Source organism: Apteryx mantelli, chromosome 2 (assembly GCF_036417845.1).
Source record: "Apteryx mantelli isolate bAptMan1 chromosome 2, bAptMan1.hap1, whole genome shotgun sequence".
In the NCBI taxonomy this organism is placed as follows: domain Eukaryota; kingdom Metazoa; phylum Chordata; class Aves; order Apterygiformes; family Apterygidae; genus Apteryx; species Apteryx mantelli.
Genome location: NC_089979.1, coordinates 74,792,417 through 74,808,992, shown reverse-complemented (window position 1 = coordinate 74,808,992; position 16,576 = coordinate 74,792,417). Strand labels below are relative to the sequence as shown.

The 16,576-nt window shown below is 38.9% G+C and overlaps 1 protein-coding gene across 3 annotated transcripts in view; it reads right to left on the bottom strand.

Annotated features, from left to right (window-relative positions):
• The window catches only part of E2F3 (E2F transcription factor 3), a 43,505-nt gene that overhangs the window by 2,867 nt on the left and 24,062 nt on the right, over positions 1-16,576 (bottom strand). For 2 of the 3 annotated variants that reach the window (XM_067292387.1, XM_067292388.1), the window contains exons 2-6: positions 8,409-8,520; positions 6,384-6,603; positions 5,634-5,792; positions 3,021-3,135; positions 42-180 (exon numbers count right to left, since the gene is read on the bottom strand). In XM_067292387.1, the coding sequence (XP_067148488.1) occupies positions 42-180; positions 3,021-3,135; positions 5,634-5,792; positions 6,384-6,603; positions 8,409-8,520 (745 nt within the window). The remainder of the gene's footprint in view (positions 1-41; positions 181-3,020; positions 3,136-5,633; positions 5,793-6,383; positions 6,604-8,408; positions 8,521-16,576) is intronic. The other variant, XM_067292389.1, reaches the window with a different exon arrangement.

Here is a 16,576-nt window from a genome sequence, read left to right as displayed (position 1 = left end):
CAGAAAGGAAGGCCATTAGTATTACAAAGAAACAACCTTACCTTTGGAAATGGTCTTGGAAATATTTCCATTGTGGTCCTGACTATAGGTTTTCATTGGACTGAGGGCATCGTTTTCCTCTGGGCATAGATAAACTTCAATAGGTCCTTGAGTACTAGATAAATGTATCAATGCACTCTGCTGAGAAAACAAATGTCAGCAGGGTTTTATAGTAATGAACATGACAGAATATTGACAAGAGCTAGCAAGTTCTTGCACGAGTAATGTTCAAAAAAATTCTTTACTAATCAACAGAATTAAAAATCTCCTGTACATTTTTCTGAAGATGTGAAAGCCTTGGCTGATACAGACTTGAAGAGAACATAAAAGCTTTTCCCATTGGTTGTAGTGCAAAAATCTGAGAAGCCCACCATTTATATGTTGTATCATAACCAGAGAGATATAAAGGATCAAAACCCTAACATTTCCTTATGGGTGTAATAGCCTGGAGTATTCCGATGGAATGCAACTGTGGCATGCAAGTCATAGGTTTTATTCATAACAATAATATTAGATATATTTGTGTAAATGTTTCTTCTGCAAAAGGAAGCCAAAAGCATCCTTCCCACCCCCCACAAAAACTTCTTCAGTATTCTGGTTCACACTGAACTCAAAAAGCTGTATATAAATTCACCCATTCAACATGAAATTTTTCCAAATAGACAGACAGACAAAAAAAGACATGTCCATTTTTCACCCAAACTTGTTCATACAAGTCCTTCACCCCCCCCCAAAGAAGCAACTCTAATTCTGAAGGTGTCATTCCTGAATGATAGGAATTCTGAATTTGTCTCAAGAAGTTAGTTTTCTTAGCTTTCATATATTGGTGCAATAAAACTAGATGACATATATAGACAGATACAAAATCAGCAAAGTTGCTCTTAGGGTTATGACGGAAAACTATAAATGACTCCAGTTAAAAATAAACCTGTTACAGCTGTATTACATTAATAGTTTAAAAAAGCATGAATACAGACATTATATACCTCTTGACAGACTTGTTTCAAACACTTTCAATTGTGCCCTTTGACAAAAAGTTGCTCCCATTGTTTCTATTCTGACAATTACACAGCAGAACATAGTACTCACTGTTTTACAAATACAGAGAACAACCACCGAACAGGGATGGGCACAGAAGAAGTTAAGGGGACTTGGGGAGAGGCTCAGGAAACAATGCTGTAGGAAATTAGAAAAGAGGAGCTAGAGAAAGCCGGAGATGAAGAAGATCCTGCTGAATGGCTGATACATGCAAAATACACATGGACATGTAACTGTGAATGAGAGAAAGAAATTGTTCTTCCACTGCCTGAAGCTGAAAACCAAATGAGTAAGTTGTGTATAAAGGATAAGAAAGTTGCAGGCACTATTTTAAATGATTGCGTGCATCTCTATCTACCCGCCTGAATTCACTGAATTAAAAATCAGAGCATAATACCTAGGGGAAAGAAAACAATGATAACAATATATATTTATGGATACTGATAGAAGATACCCCTTCCTCACTGCAGCAAAATGATTTATTCTTCCAAAACCTGCACCTAGGCTCAAAGGGGAAATTAAGGACAAAGGCAGAAGAAAGAAGGAGAATTCAATGGGCCTAAGCAAATAAAGAAGAATCTTAGTAAAGGAAGGCAGAGAGAATCTGTTACTGCCCACTCTGGCATAGGTAGAGCTCGGCTCAGTGGAACCAACCCAACATTAATAATGAAGGAATAATACAGAGGTATGAACACAGCATGTAGAATTTTATTTTTTGGCCTTATCTTTAATTGTTCTTTGAGTGAAGAAATAAAGTACAGTTTTAGAATCTCTAAAGCAGTGGCTATTCACAGATCTGCAAAGGGTTTACATTTGTCCAACGTACTTAGGCCTGTCATATTAACTGGGAATTGTAAAGCAGAACGTTTTGCCACCAAGAGATAAAATCACAGCAGTAGCTGACCCACGTGGTTCAAAATCTTGGGAGAAATAAAGCTACTCCCTGAGAGTATCTTCAAAGAAAAGTCATCTGAAGCCTTTTTCTTTGTAATTGTCACAGCAGGTAGAGGAAGTGAGAAGCAGCTAATTTACCCTAGACATCTACCTGAGATAAGGAAAAGAAACAAAACTAGGACAAAAGAATGAGGGTCAGACATCTCTATACAAAAGCTGGCGCTCAGAGACTGTGGCTTGAGTAGCAAAGAGTGATGGAAAAGGGACATGGATGAACACAGAGAGCTTCAGAAATAGAAGAAGTACTTATAATAAAAGAAAGTAGGAAAGGAAATCTCCATCCCATATATACACATCACAATGGCAAACAAAAAAGTGCACAAAGGGAGTGTAATATGAAGTTTTACGCAGAGGTGTAAAATCAGCGTCAGTGAAGCAAAGAAGATGAAGGAAGAAAGAAGGGTCAGAACAGATTCTAGGAATAAAAACAAGTTGCTACAATGACTTCAATACTTGAAAGAAAATCCCACATGAAAACAAATATCTCAATAAGTTAGAGTATCAGTAATGTGAGTCATCAAGATATTTAAGGGAAAATTTTGATTAAAAACTATATAAAAGCTAGAGGAATAAGAGCTGAATCTCTTAAGAGAAATATTCTACAGTCTTATAAATGGGAACTTTCAACTGTGAAGGAAGAGTTCTTTATGTAAAGTATGGAAAAGGAGAATAATTTGTAAACTGTGTGGATTACTTTGAAGAGAAAGCTGGAATCCAGAGAAAAGGAATGAAATGGTAGCATTTCATAGCAGCATAGAGGTAGCACAGAGAGGAGAATAATGAGTGCCTTATGTAAAATTTTTTTTTTTTTTTGAGATTCCCCTTCCTCTTAAAAAAAAAATCTCTGAAGTTTTTAAGAAGGATGAATATAGAATTGTATGCCAATATAATCCAACTTGGACATCGGTTACCACAGTAAAACTTGCAGCACACTTGCTCTGTCTATAGAAAAGTGATATATATGGCAGGAAAAGCCAGTCTCTTCTTACCTCCACTGGGTCAGGCACTTCAAGTCTTGTTTCTGGAGGAGCTTTCACAACTATAACAGTTTGGTCTTTAAGGCCACTAATTTTTCGAATGTCTTGATATGTCACATAAGCTAATGTAATCAGCGTTAAGGAATTTTCCAACCCATGTTACAATATATTCATGCTATTAGAAAAGACAGAATTCTTTGAATTATTTTTCCATTTTCTCATGGCTACATCAGTCTTTCTCAGCCCTGTTATAAGTTTCCTATTCTCTGCACTCAAAGTCATGCTTTATAGCACTACTCTGACAAAAGACTGGTTGTGATTGTAATCAGAGTGTGTGAGAACTTCTTTGAAATATCAGCTGGGGCCACTATTGAGTGACAAGAGGAATTTTCTCTTCTGAATACTTTTATCTCTTTTCTTTTATATGTGTAAAAGTACATAAACTAAAAAACACCAACCTGTGCTTACTCAAATGGCATGCAGAAAAATTTTTACACACTTGCAAACAAGATGCGGGAGAAATGTAAAGGAACGTACAAACACATGTTTTAGATGCATAAACACATTACATTTCTGAAGCTATCAATAAAACTATAACTTCAGTTTTCATTTTGAGATTTTACTTTACTAACCATCTATCAAGGAAGTCCAACTATTTTTTATATCACTCGGTAATTTGTGGTTTGACTTTTGGCAGGGGTGGGGGAAGGGGACAGGGCACTGTGAACTATTTTGGTAAACGTATACTGTTTCTTTACACTACAGCAAAACAAACTACCCGAGCTCAAAACACAAATGGAACAAAAGCAAAAAGTGACAGGTCAGGAGGCAAAATTACAGGTCAGCTTTCATGTAAATTCAAGGCCTTTACCAGTCCTTTACTAAGATTTACAAAGGCAGAGTGCAAATTACAGTAACAGCATCTGCCAGGGTGCAAACATGGGAACAGACTGTATCTTTTTGAAATTAAGCAACAATAATATTCTTTCATAACAGATCTGGGTTGAAATTGATGCATAAAGGTGACAGGCCATGTCCATTAGACAATCTGTCAGATCAGACTATTGAATCAAATTACCCCTCAGACAAACTGCCTCATTTCTCTTCATATTTTTGACAAAGTCCTAGAAATTCTACAGCTTAGCTAGCTGACAAAGTAAAACCTTCAGTTTCCTTTGCTGTAGCCAAAAGCTCCCCAAGCTGATACTAGTTATATCTCAAAACACTGACAGTAACGATGAGTTATTTTCTGATTCCACTTATAGGAAAGATTAGAAACCACTCAGCCTGGGCCCAAATGATGTTTTGGCACTGCTAATCATCAGGAAAAAAAAAAACAGTCTTCAAAAACAAGAACTTTGTCTTCAGAGATTAAGGGAAGGAAGAGGCTTCTCAGATTCATCAATATTCAGAAGGTCGTCTCTTGTCAGACTTCTGTGAGATAAGCAGAAGACTGTATGGGGATGCAATCAGGTTCATCCCCTGGTTTAGCACTGCTGCATTCCTTCCTCAGTAATTAGTGGTGATCCCCTCTTTGCCCACTGCTGAGAGAACCAGCAAATTCAGGGCAGGGAGTTCTACCATGGCAATCAGTGCATGGAAAAAACCATAATGCTCAGTTTTGCATTGCTTAAATCTCCTCATGGATCTAGCTCTTAGTGTTAAGACAGTGCTGACCCTACTCCCTTTGCCACTTGGTTATCTATTTCCTGCTTTCGTAGTCATTTTGAAATGTAAGTGTACTCAAAAGACAATACTTACATAGTTCACATCACTTTTTATAATATGCCAGAGTTATTTCCTATCCTTTGAAACACAGAATAAGTCCAGTTTCTTAGATGCTCTTTGAACTACCGACATTTTAAAGTATTAAAAGTTTTCACATCAACATTTAATAAAACACTCTTTTGTTGCTAATGGGTGGGATATCTGGTAAGAAACACGAGAATTGCTTAATTATAAGAGGTATTAGCAACCAAAATACCAAGAAATCATATGAACCTTGTGCAGCTGAACACTGCTGTTACATTAAATGATTTATTTTAAAATAGACATTTTGAGAGTTCATAAAGTACTTATCTATGATATTTTGTTATTGCTTCTCTGATCAGAGAAATCTGAAAATCTTTTGCAAGTTTCAGACTGAAATAAAGCCCAACTTTCTTTTCCTCTCTGTGCCTATAATTTATATACACATTAGTTTAATGTGATGTGTATTAAGTAATACATACAGAATTCTTTGTTACCTTAGCAAAGACTTTGTATGTCATTGTAATTTCTGCACACACAAAAATTGGGTTTGCTCTAAGCTCAAAATAGTCTAGAAAGCACAAGTTTTTGAAAGACATGCTTTGCTTGGACATTGTCACTCATTAATCAGCTGAATTCTTGAATTCTTGGTTCTACTCTGTGTAAACATGGATGTTCATGGCTACTTCATATACCACTTTTTTTTTTTTTTTTTTTTTTTAATATTCCAGAAGCAAGGTGCAAATAGCTTAAGTGACTTCTTAAATACATCTGCATTAAAACCAGTTAGCTACCTTACGGGAATCTATGATTCTGCTAGTGTCACAGCAATAGCAAGGAGACAAATCATCTCTAAGAATTTGGCAAAAAGGATATCTCTGATTCTCTGAGTCTTCTGTTAGCAACTTGAGGTCCAGGGTGCAGCTTTGGATTAGCTCATCCAGTTTCTTCTCTTCCTGAGTCAGTTCTGTCACCTCCTTTGTCAGGCCTTGACGCTGCGCCAGCATGCCACCATCCTCTGACAGACTGCAGCCCCTACAGGTCCAAAGAATGAAGACACCTTTTAAACATTTGTAAAACTTTAGAAACTGCTATGGGAAAGGGAAGTGAATCAGTCAAACAGTTCAAATCAATTTCTTAGTCCCTTTTCCCTAAACCTGCCCAAAGCACATCAACATAAACTATGCTTTTTTTATGATAAGTCATTTTGCAACTTAACTAACGTAATATGCTGTATTTATGACTTACTGCCACCAATATGGAAGAGTCAGATATTTCTAAGCACTTACAAAATCTTATTCTAAATCCTCTCCTATCACCAGATCCTGAAAACAACTGAGGAAAAAAGCAGGTAGAGATGTGTCCATAAAAATGAACTCCATTTACAGAAACAAATTAATTAACCCAATATTCAGAAAAAATCCTGGTTTCTAATTTTCATAGCAAATGCTATTTATATACTGCAAAACTGTCTTAATTAACTAAAAAAAGCTTGTCCTGATAGAAGGCATTTTGAATGATTGCTAAGAGCAAGGTGTTAGCATGGAAGCTGAGAAGGGAAAAACATGGCTACTTTCTAACAGTGAAATCAGCCAGGAGGAATGGAAAAGGATGATAAATACTCACATCCACTGAATGTTGTTTTTGGATTTTTTCTTAATGAGATGGATGCCTTCCAGTACATTGGTGATATCATAAATCCTCCTTTTTTGCACCTTGAGGACCTCTGCTGCTCTGTTCAAGTCTAAGACCCCATCAGGAGATTGGCTCAGCAACTGAATGAACTTCTTTGTAAGAAGGCCAAGTGATGTATCATACCGAGTCTTTTCTGAAGGAGATTTTGGGGCTTGGAAAAAAAGAATATCCCCAAATAAATCAGTTTTCTCATTTTGGTTTTGAAAACAGCATCCAGAAATGAAAAGATACGTATTACAGGTATTTCTTTCATTTTTACTGAAGAAAACTCTCAAACCGCTGCATTAAGGCACAACTTACCACTGGATGTTTATTTGGATTTCAAGACACACTTTCCAAATATCACAGGTACATGAGCAAATACATATATTTTTTTAAACACAAATATTTCCATTAGTCTGACAGTTACATATAGCAATATTCTACCTAGGCTTTCACTATGTGAATTCTTAACAGTATTTTTAGTATCTATTTATCCTGGCAGCAATACCAAAAATCTCCCTATGACTCTCCTTCATCAGGCTGATAGCCAACTTTCATCAGGGCTTGATTTTCCCCTCTTGTAAGATAAGTGTTTCACATGCAGTTAAGCAGAACTTAGGTGTACTTCAGCGGGTGACTGAAATGATAGATTCCATCAGTGCCAGAATCCATGATTTACAGAAAACTCTAGTTAATTAGATGAGATTGACATAAGATATAATTTATAATTATCATTTCTCCATAACCAAACCAGGCTCAAACTGGGCAAGACTTATTTTACACTTATTTTACATCAGAAATCTGCAAACAGCTTGGATCTTACTACACATCTCAATGTTTCCATGCACAAATGTAGCATCTATATACTTAATAGATGAGCTTTTAAGAGCTTAAATATGCAGATCAGAATAACTTTTTATTCTAAATGTTCAATCGAGGCCTTTGTGACAAGGGAAATAAGCCAGCCACTAATAGAAGTCTGCTGGGTTGAAAGTTTCCCTGTGGGAAGAACATCATTACTGTTAGCAAAACCTTTGCTGTGCTTCTCGAACCTTGCATTTACTTCATGTTAGGGGAAGTATTATGAAGGATGGATTTCAGGCTGATCTAGCAGTGACTTTTATGTTTTCAAATTTAAAGTTCCACACTTAATTGTCCCATAGAAACAAGGACTCAGACTCGTGGAGAGGAGTAAGCAACTACCTCCTTTATGGTCTCTTGCCCTCCCTTCACTACCACTGCTTCCCCAATCCCTCCCTTTTCTCCATTCTTCTACAGCATATCCCCCACCCTGCAAGCCCACGGCCTAATTCTCCTACTGAAATCCCAAAACAGGATGCCAAGACTACATCCCCCAGCTCCTGTTGCACGAAACACACTTCCCAAGGCAATACAGATGCGCAATAATTGATGCTTGTAACAACTCAACAGTGACAGTGCATAATCCAGTGTGAAAAAAACAGATCAGAGCCCACAAAAAGCATTTAGCATGCAACATTGTGGAGGCACAGTTACTACGCTTTGCCAGTCCTTGCCAGAGGTACGAACACTGTCTGCTGTAACTCCAGGGGGCTGGCAGAGGCTGGCCTGATTAGCCCTGCCCAATAACCATGCCTTTGACCCTATATTCCAGTTCCCTGGCATCTACTCTTAATTATCCCCAGGTTCACGTCCTTGGCTGAAGGAGCAATCCGGGACTGGAGACCTTGCAGGCTGCCCAGCATGCAGAGGCATAGACCGACCAGCCAAGTGTCTCTGCAGCCTCTCAGCTGCTCACCACCAAGCAACATGGGCTGAAACCAGGCTGCACGCTGGCTGGCTGTGTGGTTGAGCAGATCGCACACACGTCCAGAGCAGAACAGTAATAAACCCATGCTTTTAGCTAGGCAACAGGGTGTTGTAGTGGTTCCTTCTGAACCCCAGCTAATAAAATTGAAAACTCTGTGCCACAGAGCACAATAAAAGTTCCCTTACTTTTTGGACTATCTGGACTTCTTGTCGCAGCTCTTCCTTTCCCTTTCGGAGTTTTTAATCCTTCAGCAAGATACTGGTGACCACTTTCTCCTAGCTCCAGCCTTCGCTTTGCCTGTTAAAAAGCAAATTTTTTTTTTAATCAATGGGGTGTTATGGAACATATTTCACTTTATCAAACAGAATTTTGGGGCTGTAGGAAAGATGCACAGCAGTGAATTTTTCACAGCAATGTACTATATCCGTCCAGGTTCTTTCCCCATATTCATCACCAGGAAATCTGATTATCTACTAGAATACTTAGGTGACTTAAATGTTTCACTCTAAAAGGCTAGGTTGATGGTTATATTTGGGAGAAACATTTTAAAAGATAACCGAGTGAGACTTGTATGACCTACTTTAGCAAAGTCAGGACTTTCTGAAATACGTATGAAACATTTCTACACTCAGATGAGTTGAGAATGTTTCAGTTAAGAAAACTGAAAAACAATCTCAGACACGGACACATATATGCGCACACAGAGCTATGTTTTTACTGAAAACCTCTTTATATCCCTTTAAGTTTGAGCACAGGTAGTATTCATGCAAGTTAAATTTTTCCTTCGCCATTTGAACAGATGGCTTTATGAAAGGATCAGTAAGTTCCAGCATAATAAACTTTCCAGCAATGCAACCCCAGACGTTGTATCAAAAGCAACACTGGATAACTGTTCTCATCTGCTTGTCAACAATTTGTCTTCGTTGAAAGCACAGCCACTAAATTTATTTCACATGAACTACAATGTTTGCATTAGAGCTGCCTACATAAAAGCAAGATGGAGGAACTGGAGCAAAAGTGCTATTAGAAAGAAGATGCCTGAAAATTGGCTAAATGCTTCATTCAGCTCAGATGAAGGCTCTGTATGACAGTTTGAGTAAGAAAAATAATGAACTAAACTGTTAGACAATGTAACACATGGACAAACTGCATTGAAAACTATCATCAATATGAATTTTGTTCCTAGACAGAAACATAATCTACTAACTTTGGAAACAATTCCATACTGTGTCATGCAACTCAAGTTACTGAAATTTAATCTGAGGATATTTGTTATCCTAACAATAGAAAGAGCACTACCTGGCAAGATACAGAAAAAAGAAAAGAAAGAAGTTTTGTGTCTAATGAAGTTTATCCATATAACTGTTTCTGAAGAACACTGATTACTTAATTAGGTTGAATAATTCAGAGTATTTTATTTGCTTGTTCTTTAGAGTTGCTCCAAAAAGTTGCATCTTATTCTGCTCCTTAGTGAACCAAGATAAAATAATATGTTCTGCTATGAAGTTGTAAATAGATATTTCTGTACTGTGGATTTAGCTTGTGTGTTTTACTTTGGGTCTGTGACCCACAGAAGGCTCTAAATACATTTGTTTATATGTATTTATTTTTGGAAAGCTAACACCTCAGTGCTGGACTCCATTTGCAAACCTCAAACTTATTAACAGGCAAGTTAAAGCACATGAAATTCATATAAGCCAACAGTATAACAACATTTGCAAAGTGCTCAAGCCACTCTTCTCTCTATTTTGTGCAATTTGTCGGTGGTAGAGCAAAAACTGAACTGACTACATCCTGCTAACCAGCACGGACACTCTGCTCCTGCAGCCAGGTGGCCCAGCAGTAGCTAAGGTCTGAAGGCATGAAATCTCTCTGTTCCTCTCTATGAGGCAGCAGCTCTGTAATCCAAGGGCATAGATTTTAAAAAGGACAACTGTTAACAAAAGCACCCAGCTAATATGTTTAGCCAATGTAATTGGATTAAATTAAGATTAATGCTATTCCCCAGGGAGAAATACATTTCACGCTTATTTAAAAAGTGTTTTTCCACCTTCAGAACTAAGAGAAAAGGAAGGAGGGGTGAAAAGGGAACAATTCAGGGCATGGGCAGACTAGGCCAAAGGGATGCAATTAAAGATAAAAGTGAATCTCAAAACCAGGTGCGAGAAGGAGGGGAAATGCTAAAGACTTAAAAATCCAGAGATTTGCAGTGGTTCTATTCATCAGAAGAGAAACTAAGGTTTGCACTGCACATCCAAACTTTTTGTCTGAACTTGTCTGTAACACACAAACAACAGTATTTTGCCCCTGCTTTTGTGGTTATACACTTACAACTTTCCCCTGTGAACTTCAGATAAGCAGGTTTGGTAGTTACTGACCATAAACAGCGTCCTCTGGCTGCACACAGTAGTGCAAGCCATTCTGGCTGTGTTTGGGGGTGTTAGGAACAGCGTGATCTTGCTGGTTGCATTAGGACTAATCAGAGTACTGTACATACAGGCAGTGTAGGATTATTGACTTCTGGAAAAATACCAGATGATAGAGATACTGCTACAGGAAAATTATTTTGTAGGACACAAAATATACAGAAAACCTGAGGGAGATACAGAGCAAAATATTTCAGAAGAGTTTAGAAATAGATTAGCGAAGTTAGAGAGAAGCAATTTTAGCAAACATTTTGGAATATTTAATTGCTGGCCAGACTTTACATGTCACTCAGCAAGTGATTCTTTCCCCCTTCTTTTTGTTTTTGTTTTACATACTGAAAGAGTATACTCTCGCTTTCTTCTCTGTGATGCTAGAGATTCTGGATGACTCACATTTTCTCTCCCCTCTCTAAAGCTGTTCATAGTACTTTCTGATATCAGACTTCTCTTGAGAAATCTCAAGATCTGCTTTGAGCAATTGACAGAATCAGTAGCCCTTTAAAAAAGATTTTAATTTGCATAACTTCTCTGCTAGAGCACTATATTGACTATTTGTGCTATTTGTTCAAATCTGTATTATTTTTATTAATTTGTATTGTTTGATTCATCATAGCACACAGACTCTTCTGACATAATATGTGGAACCTGATAAGATGTACCAAGCCAAAGGCCACCAATCCAAAGTATCCCAAGCCTATAGAAGTATAGGAAGCATAGAAACTAACACAGACTTTTCAGTGGCATGAAACCTGGACACAATAGATGGAACATAAATCAGATTACAGATTAGTGAGGATCATAAAAGGCTGGAGCAAGCACATGGGGTGGTCAGAGAGGTAAAGGCACAAACTGATACATCTAGTAAGAGACATAAAAGTCACAGGAAAGCACACTACTGATCTGAACCAGCCACCCATCTAACCCATTTGTGGAGACGCAAGAAGTTTGGCATCAACTGTTTGGACTTCATTTTCTCTTCCAATACTGCAAGCAATTGCAGATATGGATCAATTATGGATCCACTATTCAGTGTGGACCCTTAACAACAGGTGGCACTTCAGTTCTTAAGAAACAACAGCAACAGCCACCTCCAGACAGCCACCACAATTAAGGTCAGAGGCGCTATTGCACTCATGATAGTGTCTTCATAGAAAGACTTGTCTTTCTAGAAAAATAGTTTTAAAACTTCTTGGATACGTTAAATATTTTCAAGTAGGCAGGACCTTATGGAATCCACTTTACAATACTGGGACGGTCTCAGAGTTTAACTTTTAAGAACGGTAGGAGGTGGGCATGATTACAGGAGACTAGAAAAAGGACAAATGTAGCTTATCATAGAAAGGAAAAAAATGGATGGAAGAGGTGCAAGCAAGAAATTATAGCCCAGTCTGCTTAAAGGGCCATTTTGATTTCACAGTTAACTGTGTCTAACAGGTAGCTGCCACCGCAACTTTGGTTTTGTTCCTCCGTTCCGCACGCTGGCAGTGGCTGACTGACTGGTCTTCAGCAGACTCCTCAGGGAGCTGGTTCAAGGAGTTACAACCAACAGTGACTGAATGCTCCTCCAGCAGAGAAGTGCATGGTTTTCTGCTAGGTTGCAGTTTTCTGCGGGGTTAGCGCCTGCGGGTGACGCAGTGGGAACCCCCCACCCTCCCTGGGGCGGCAGCTTGCCTTTGGGGTTTCATGTCTCGCTGCACTAAGCCTTACTCTTGGGAAAGGGAACTGGCACCAATTTACTAAGAAATAAAAAAATTAAATTAAATTAAAAACACACACGCACACACACACGAAAAAGCAGAGTGTTACCTTGTAAGAACATAAAAGATAGCAAAGTGGGAAGTAGTAGGTAACAGGCAGCATCAGTTTCTGAAAAGCCAGCAAAGTGGGAAATGAAGCGGTAGGTAACAGGCAGCATCAGTTTGCTGATGACTGAGCCATGGCAGATGAAAGCCTCATTTTCTAGAAGATTTGAGGGAAGAAGCAGTAAAATGTCTTCTAGTTCTTTCCAATGATAAAACCATGGAGCATAACTTTGTCAAACTATGTAAACTGAATTTTTTCCTGCTAGATGACTCCCTCAGCTTTATTATTGGACACGAAACAGTTCTGCTGTTTGCAAGAGACAGGCCTAAGAAAAAAATGCGTTACCCATAGAACCTTCTGAAAACCCTTTATTTGAAATATTCCTGTACCCATTATGCTTTTGAGCAGGAACATGACTTTGAGAAGAGGATGCTTAGAGTCAGGCATATGCCTTTGCTAGTCCCTCAAAACCACAAATTTAAAAACACTCCGAAAAGGGCAGCTGGTATATTTTCAATCTAAATATTAACAGCCAAATTCCATGTCAGGCTGCAAGCGCTGCAGCCCTTGGGCCTGACCAGGCTACGCACATGCCATCTGCCAGGAGGGCCGGACTCTGCTCCAGCCCAGAGCAAGGTGGATCTAATTCCCGCGCTCCCCTCACAGGCATTCGGGACACGTTAAAGGAGCGGCAGAGTGTGATATAAACACAAAAGGGACAGGTGCTGAACCCAGAGCAGGAGTGAAAGTAAACTGGGGCAAAGTCTGCTGAGATGGGGCCAGAAGATAAAATCACTTATGCCAAGAAACTGCAGTGAGGAGCTGGAAAGCAACTCCGGCGTGGGACTGAGCGGGCACAGCAAAGAGGAAGGGCAGGAGCGACCACGCAGAGCAAGGAATAAATTGCGCATAGTGCCTGATGGCTGCTAGTGGAGTAGGGAACAAGTTGGAGCAGGAAGCAAGTCGGAGCAGTGTGTCCCAGTGCTCGGCTATGTCTCTGGTCGCGGCGCAGAGTGAGGACTCAGTCGAGCAGGTTCGGGAAGGGCAGATGACTAAGCCTCACGTAGGCCCTAGAAGATATTACAATTGCTAGGGCCAGATAAAATGGCAGCTTTTCTGTATGGTGCCAAAGTGCTGATATTACTGGGGAGGGGATCTGAGCCTAGCCAGAGAGCACAGATAAATTTTTACTGCTCTGAGAAAGCCATAGCACAGGCACATTAACAAGCCACATGCGCTTTGCATAAACGTTCTCTCATATTTCCAAAAATAAACAGTCACCTATAAGACAATGTTAAAATGGAGGTCCTGAGGCACGAATCCTAGAAAGCTGCTCCGGAAGTCAATAGCTGCAGAGAAGAAAGCAAACGTCTCATGCGAAAGGGTAAATTAAACTGGAGCTTGATGAGGAAGGAACACAAGAGAAGGAGCAAAGAAAAAAAAAAAGACACTTCAGGGTGAATTCGCAGGAATATTCATGAGCTAGGAAGATTTCTGTACTGAGCGAGGCAATACAGGCTGTGCCTTTGGACACATTCAAATGAATGTCGATAGGGAGAACTGAGCACCTGCCGGAGGGCCACAGCGAGCCGAGGGCACGGCAGGCAGGCGCCCAGCACCACAAGAGATAAAAAGGGGGACAAGGCAAAGAGGAAAGCAGCTAAGAGCTCTCAACAGAAAAAACAGAAAAACTGCAGATCAGCCCACATGTGAGGAGATGCTTGAGGCCTGCAAAAAGATGCAACATGACTGTCCAAGCGCTGCCTTCGGACTCCTAGTGACAACTCATTTTGTACCCATTTCTGCTGAGCAATGGTGAGATAAATTTGCAATCCAAACACCTGAAAGGGAGAGGGATTTCAGGGAAATATATCTACCCCTGTGCTCCCCACAGAGTTACCAATTACTTGTACCATATTACCCCTAATTTCAGTGGTTAATGCTGATAATATAGAACCATAAGAAGGCTGTTTAAGAAAAAAGTAGGAAGACAGAAAATAACTGGCAACTAAACTCCTTTCATGTGAAAAACGCCACAAATTAAGTACATCCTGAAAAGGGGGCTCTAAATGTTCTCTCAAATCTTCTCAAAAAATATTACTTATCTGCCAAAAGTATACATTCCACTGATACCTTACACAGAGGAATAAAACCAGGAATGGCACTTTAATGGAAGCATTCCCTAAAAATTAAATTTTACACATAGCCCATTCAGTAGACTGAGGTAAAAGCAGTTAAAAACATACACAAAAATAGTGCCTTGAAAATTGAATGAATTGTAAAACCAACACAAGGAGGAACACCAGCCTGTAATACCACTACGTATTAGTCAGGATTATCAGTTGAGTGACAAGCAGCTGGTATTTAAAGTAACATTTAAAGACATATTTTAAAGCAAATGAAAATACAGGTTACAAAAATTGTTCTAATCAGCCTATTCTAACATAAAAGCCCCAAATTTTCTTCTCAGAAAATGGCAGCTGCAGCAAAAAGGAAAAAAAATTCCCTTCCAGTATACCAAGTTGTGTTTCCCAAGCTATCAGCTTACTTTTCAACTTATCAGCTATCAGCATATTATAGTTTTGACTGACATAAATACTTTCCTAGCTCCCATATTGAAATTGTTCATTCAGCTTCACAGTCAAATTGTTTGTTTTTAATGTAAATTAATATTATGAGAAAGTTCCCTTTGTATGTCTTAATTGGGCTTACAATTCAATAAGAGCTACCTCACATAACTATCAAATTAAACTACATTCTGATTATCCGCAGCCCATCCTCATTAGGCATTTGGCCCCCAGAGCTGAAGGTCAATATTGGTACACCAGCGAAGTTTCTTTCAAGGTCTTATTAAATCATCCTATTTCCATCGATCTTCAGTTCTCATGATTCTCTCAGAAGTATCGGGAGTGTCAAGGAAGCCACGAACTGTAAGTGCTTAAATATCTAACCATAAGACTTATATTTAGCTCAGAAAATTCAAATGTGGGTGGCTAAGTTTCAGCTACAGATTCTTGTTTGAAAATGGGATACCAGCCAGAGGAGCCTAGCAATGGCTTTCAGCTCTCAGGTTGAATAATGCAAAGGTTGCTGTTAAATGAAGAAGTATAACTAATGTCTCCCAATTATTATTGTAGAACATCATACAATACCATTTTAAGACCACTAAAATGAATACATTAGCTTTAAGATATTGTCAACAGTTACAATACAGATATTTCTGTACCTACGTGAACTACACTGTATATCGATACCATGCATCTCACCCTGATGTGGTAGCGCACACGTCTCACATCTCACCGTAGTCTGAACACAAGAATGTTTTCAAACATATTTAAAAGAGACAAAACAACCTGAACTAAACTAAGAAAGAAGTAAAACATAGCAATGAAAAACAGCATTTTTTCTAGACCTACAGCTGATCATTTTCTGCAGGAGTATTGTATTCTAAAGGTACCCATGCCCTCTGATTTTCATCATATGTCTTGTGGGTAGCTGACCTGCCAGGAGGTCAGAGTATCTTACATTAGCTAATATTAATACAACTCAAATACTGATGTAAGCAGACAACCCATTTGAAGTTGTTCCATTTTCTGCTGGTCAGTCTACTTAGGTGCTCATAGGATCAGCCTACATTCTGCCAGGCTTGAGTTCAGTATATCAGCCTTGCTCAAATGTGCAGTTTATCTTGTTCTGCAGTGGTGCAATAGTTTATGTTTTCTTTGCACTAGAATGGGAAGGACAATACAGAATATGGTTGTGCAAGAAATAAACCAAAGTACAAACCATGTTTCAGGTCCCAAACCAACAGAATTACACCTATGCTGCATAGGAAATGAATCATCTGAAATTTTTCTATTGCAATTTTTTCCACCAAATATGAAACAATTGCTTCTTCCTGGAAGCAATGGCATTTCACTGTACCAAGCTTGAAGGCTTCAGTAACCATTTCATGTTGAAATATGAAAAGTTATTTTCAGGAAACTGCACCCAGTTTTCATCTCAACTGCTCAGCTGCCCAAGGTAGGGAGCACATGTGTCTCTGAGTAATCCTGAAAATGGCTTGATGCAACAACTATTTCTTAATCCCAACAGCTGCTGAAAACTAAGTTGTATTTGCTTGG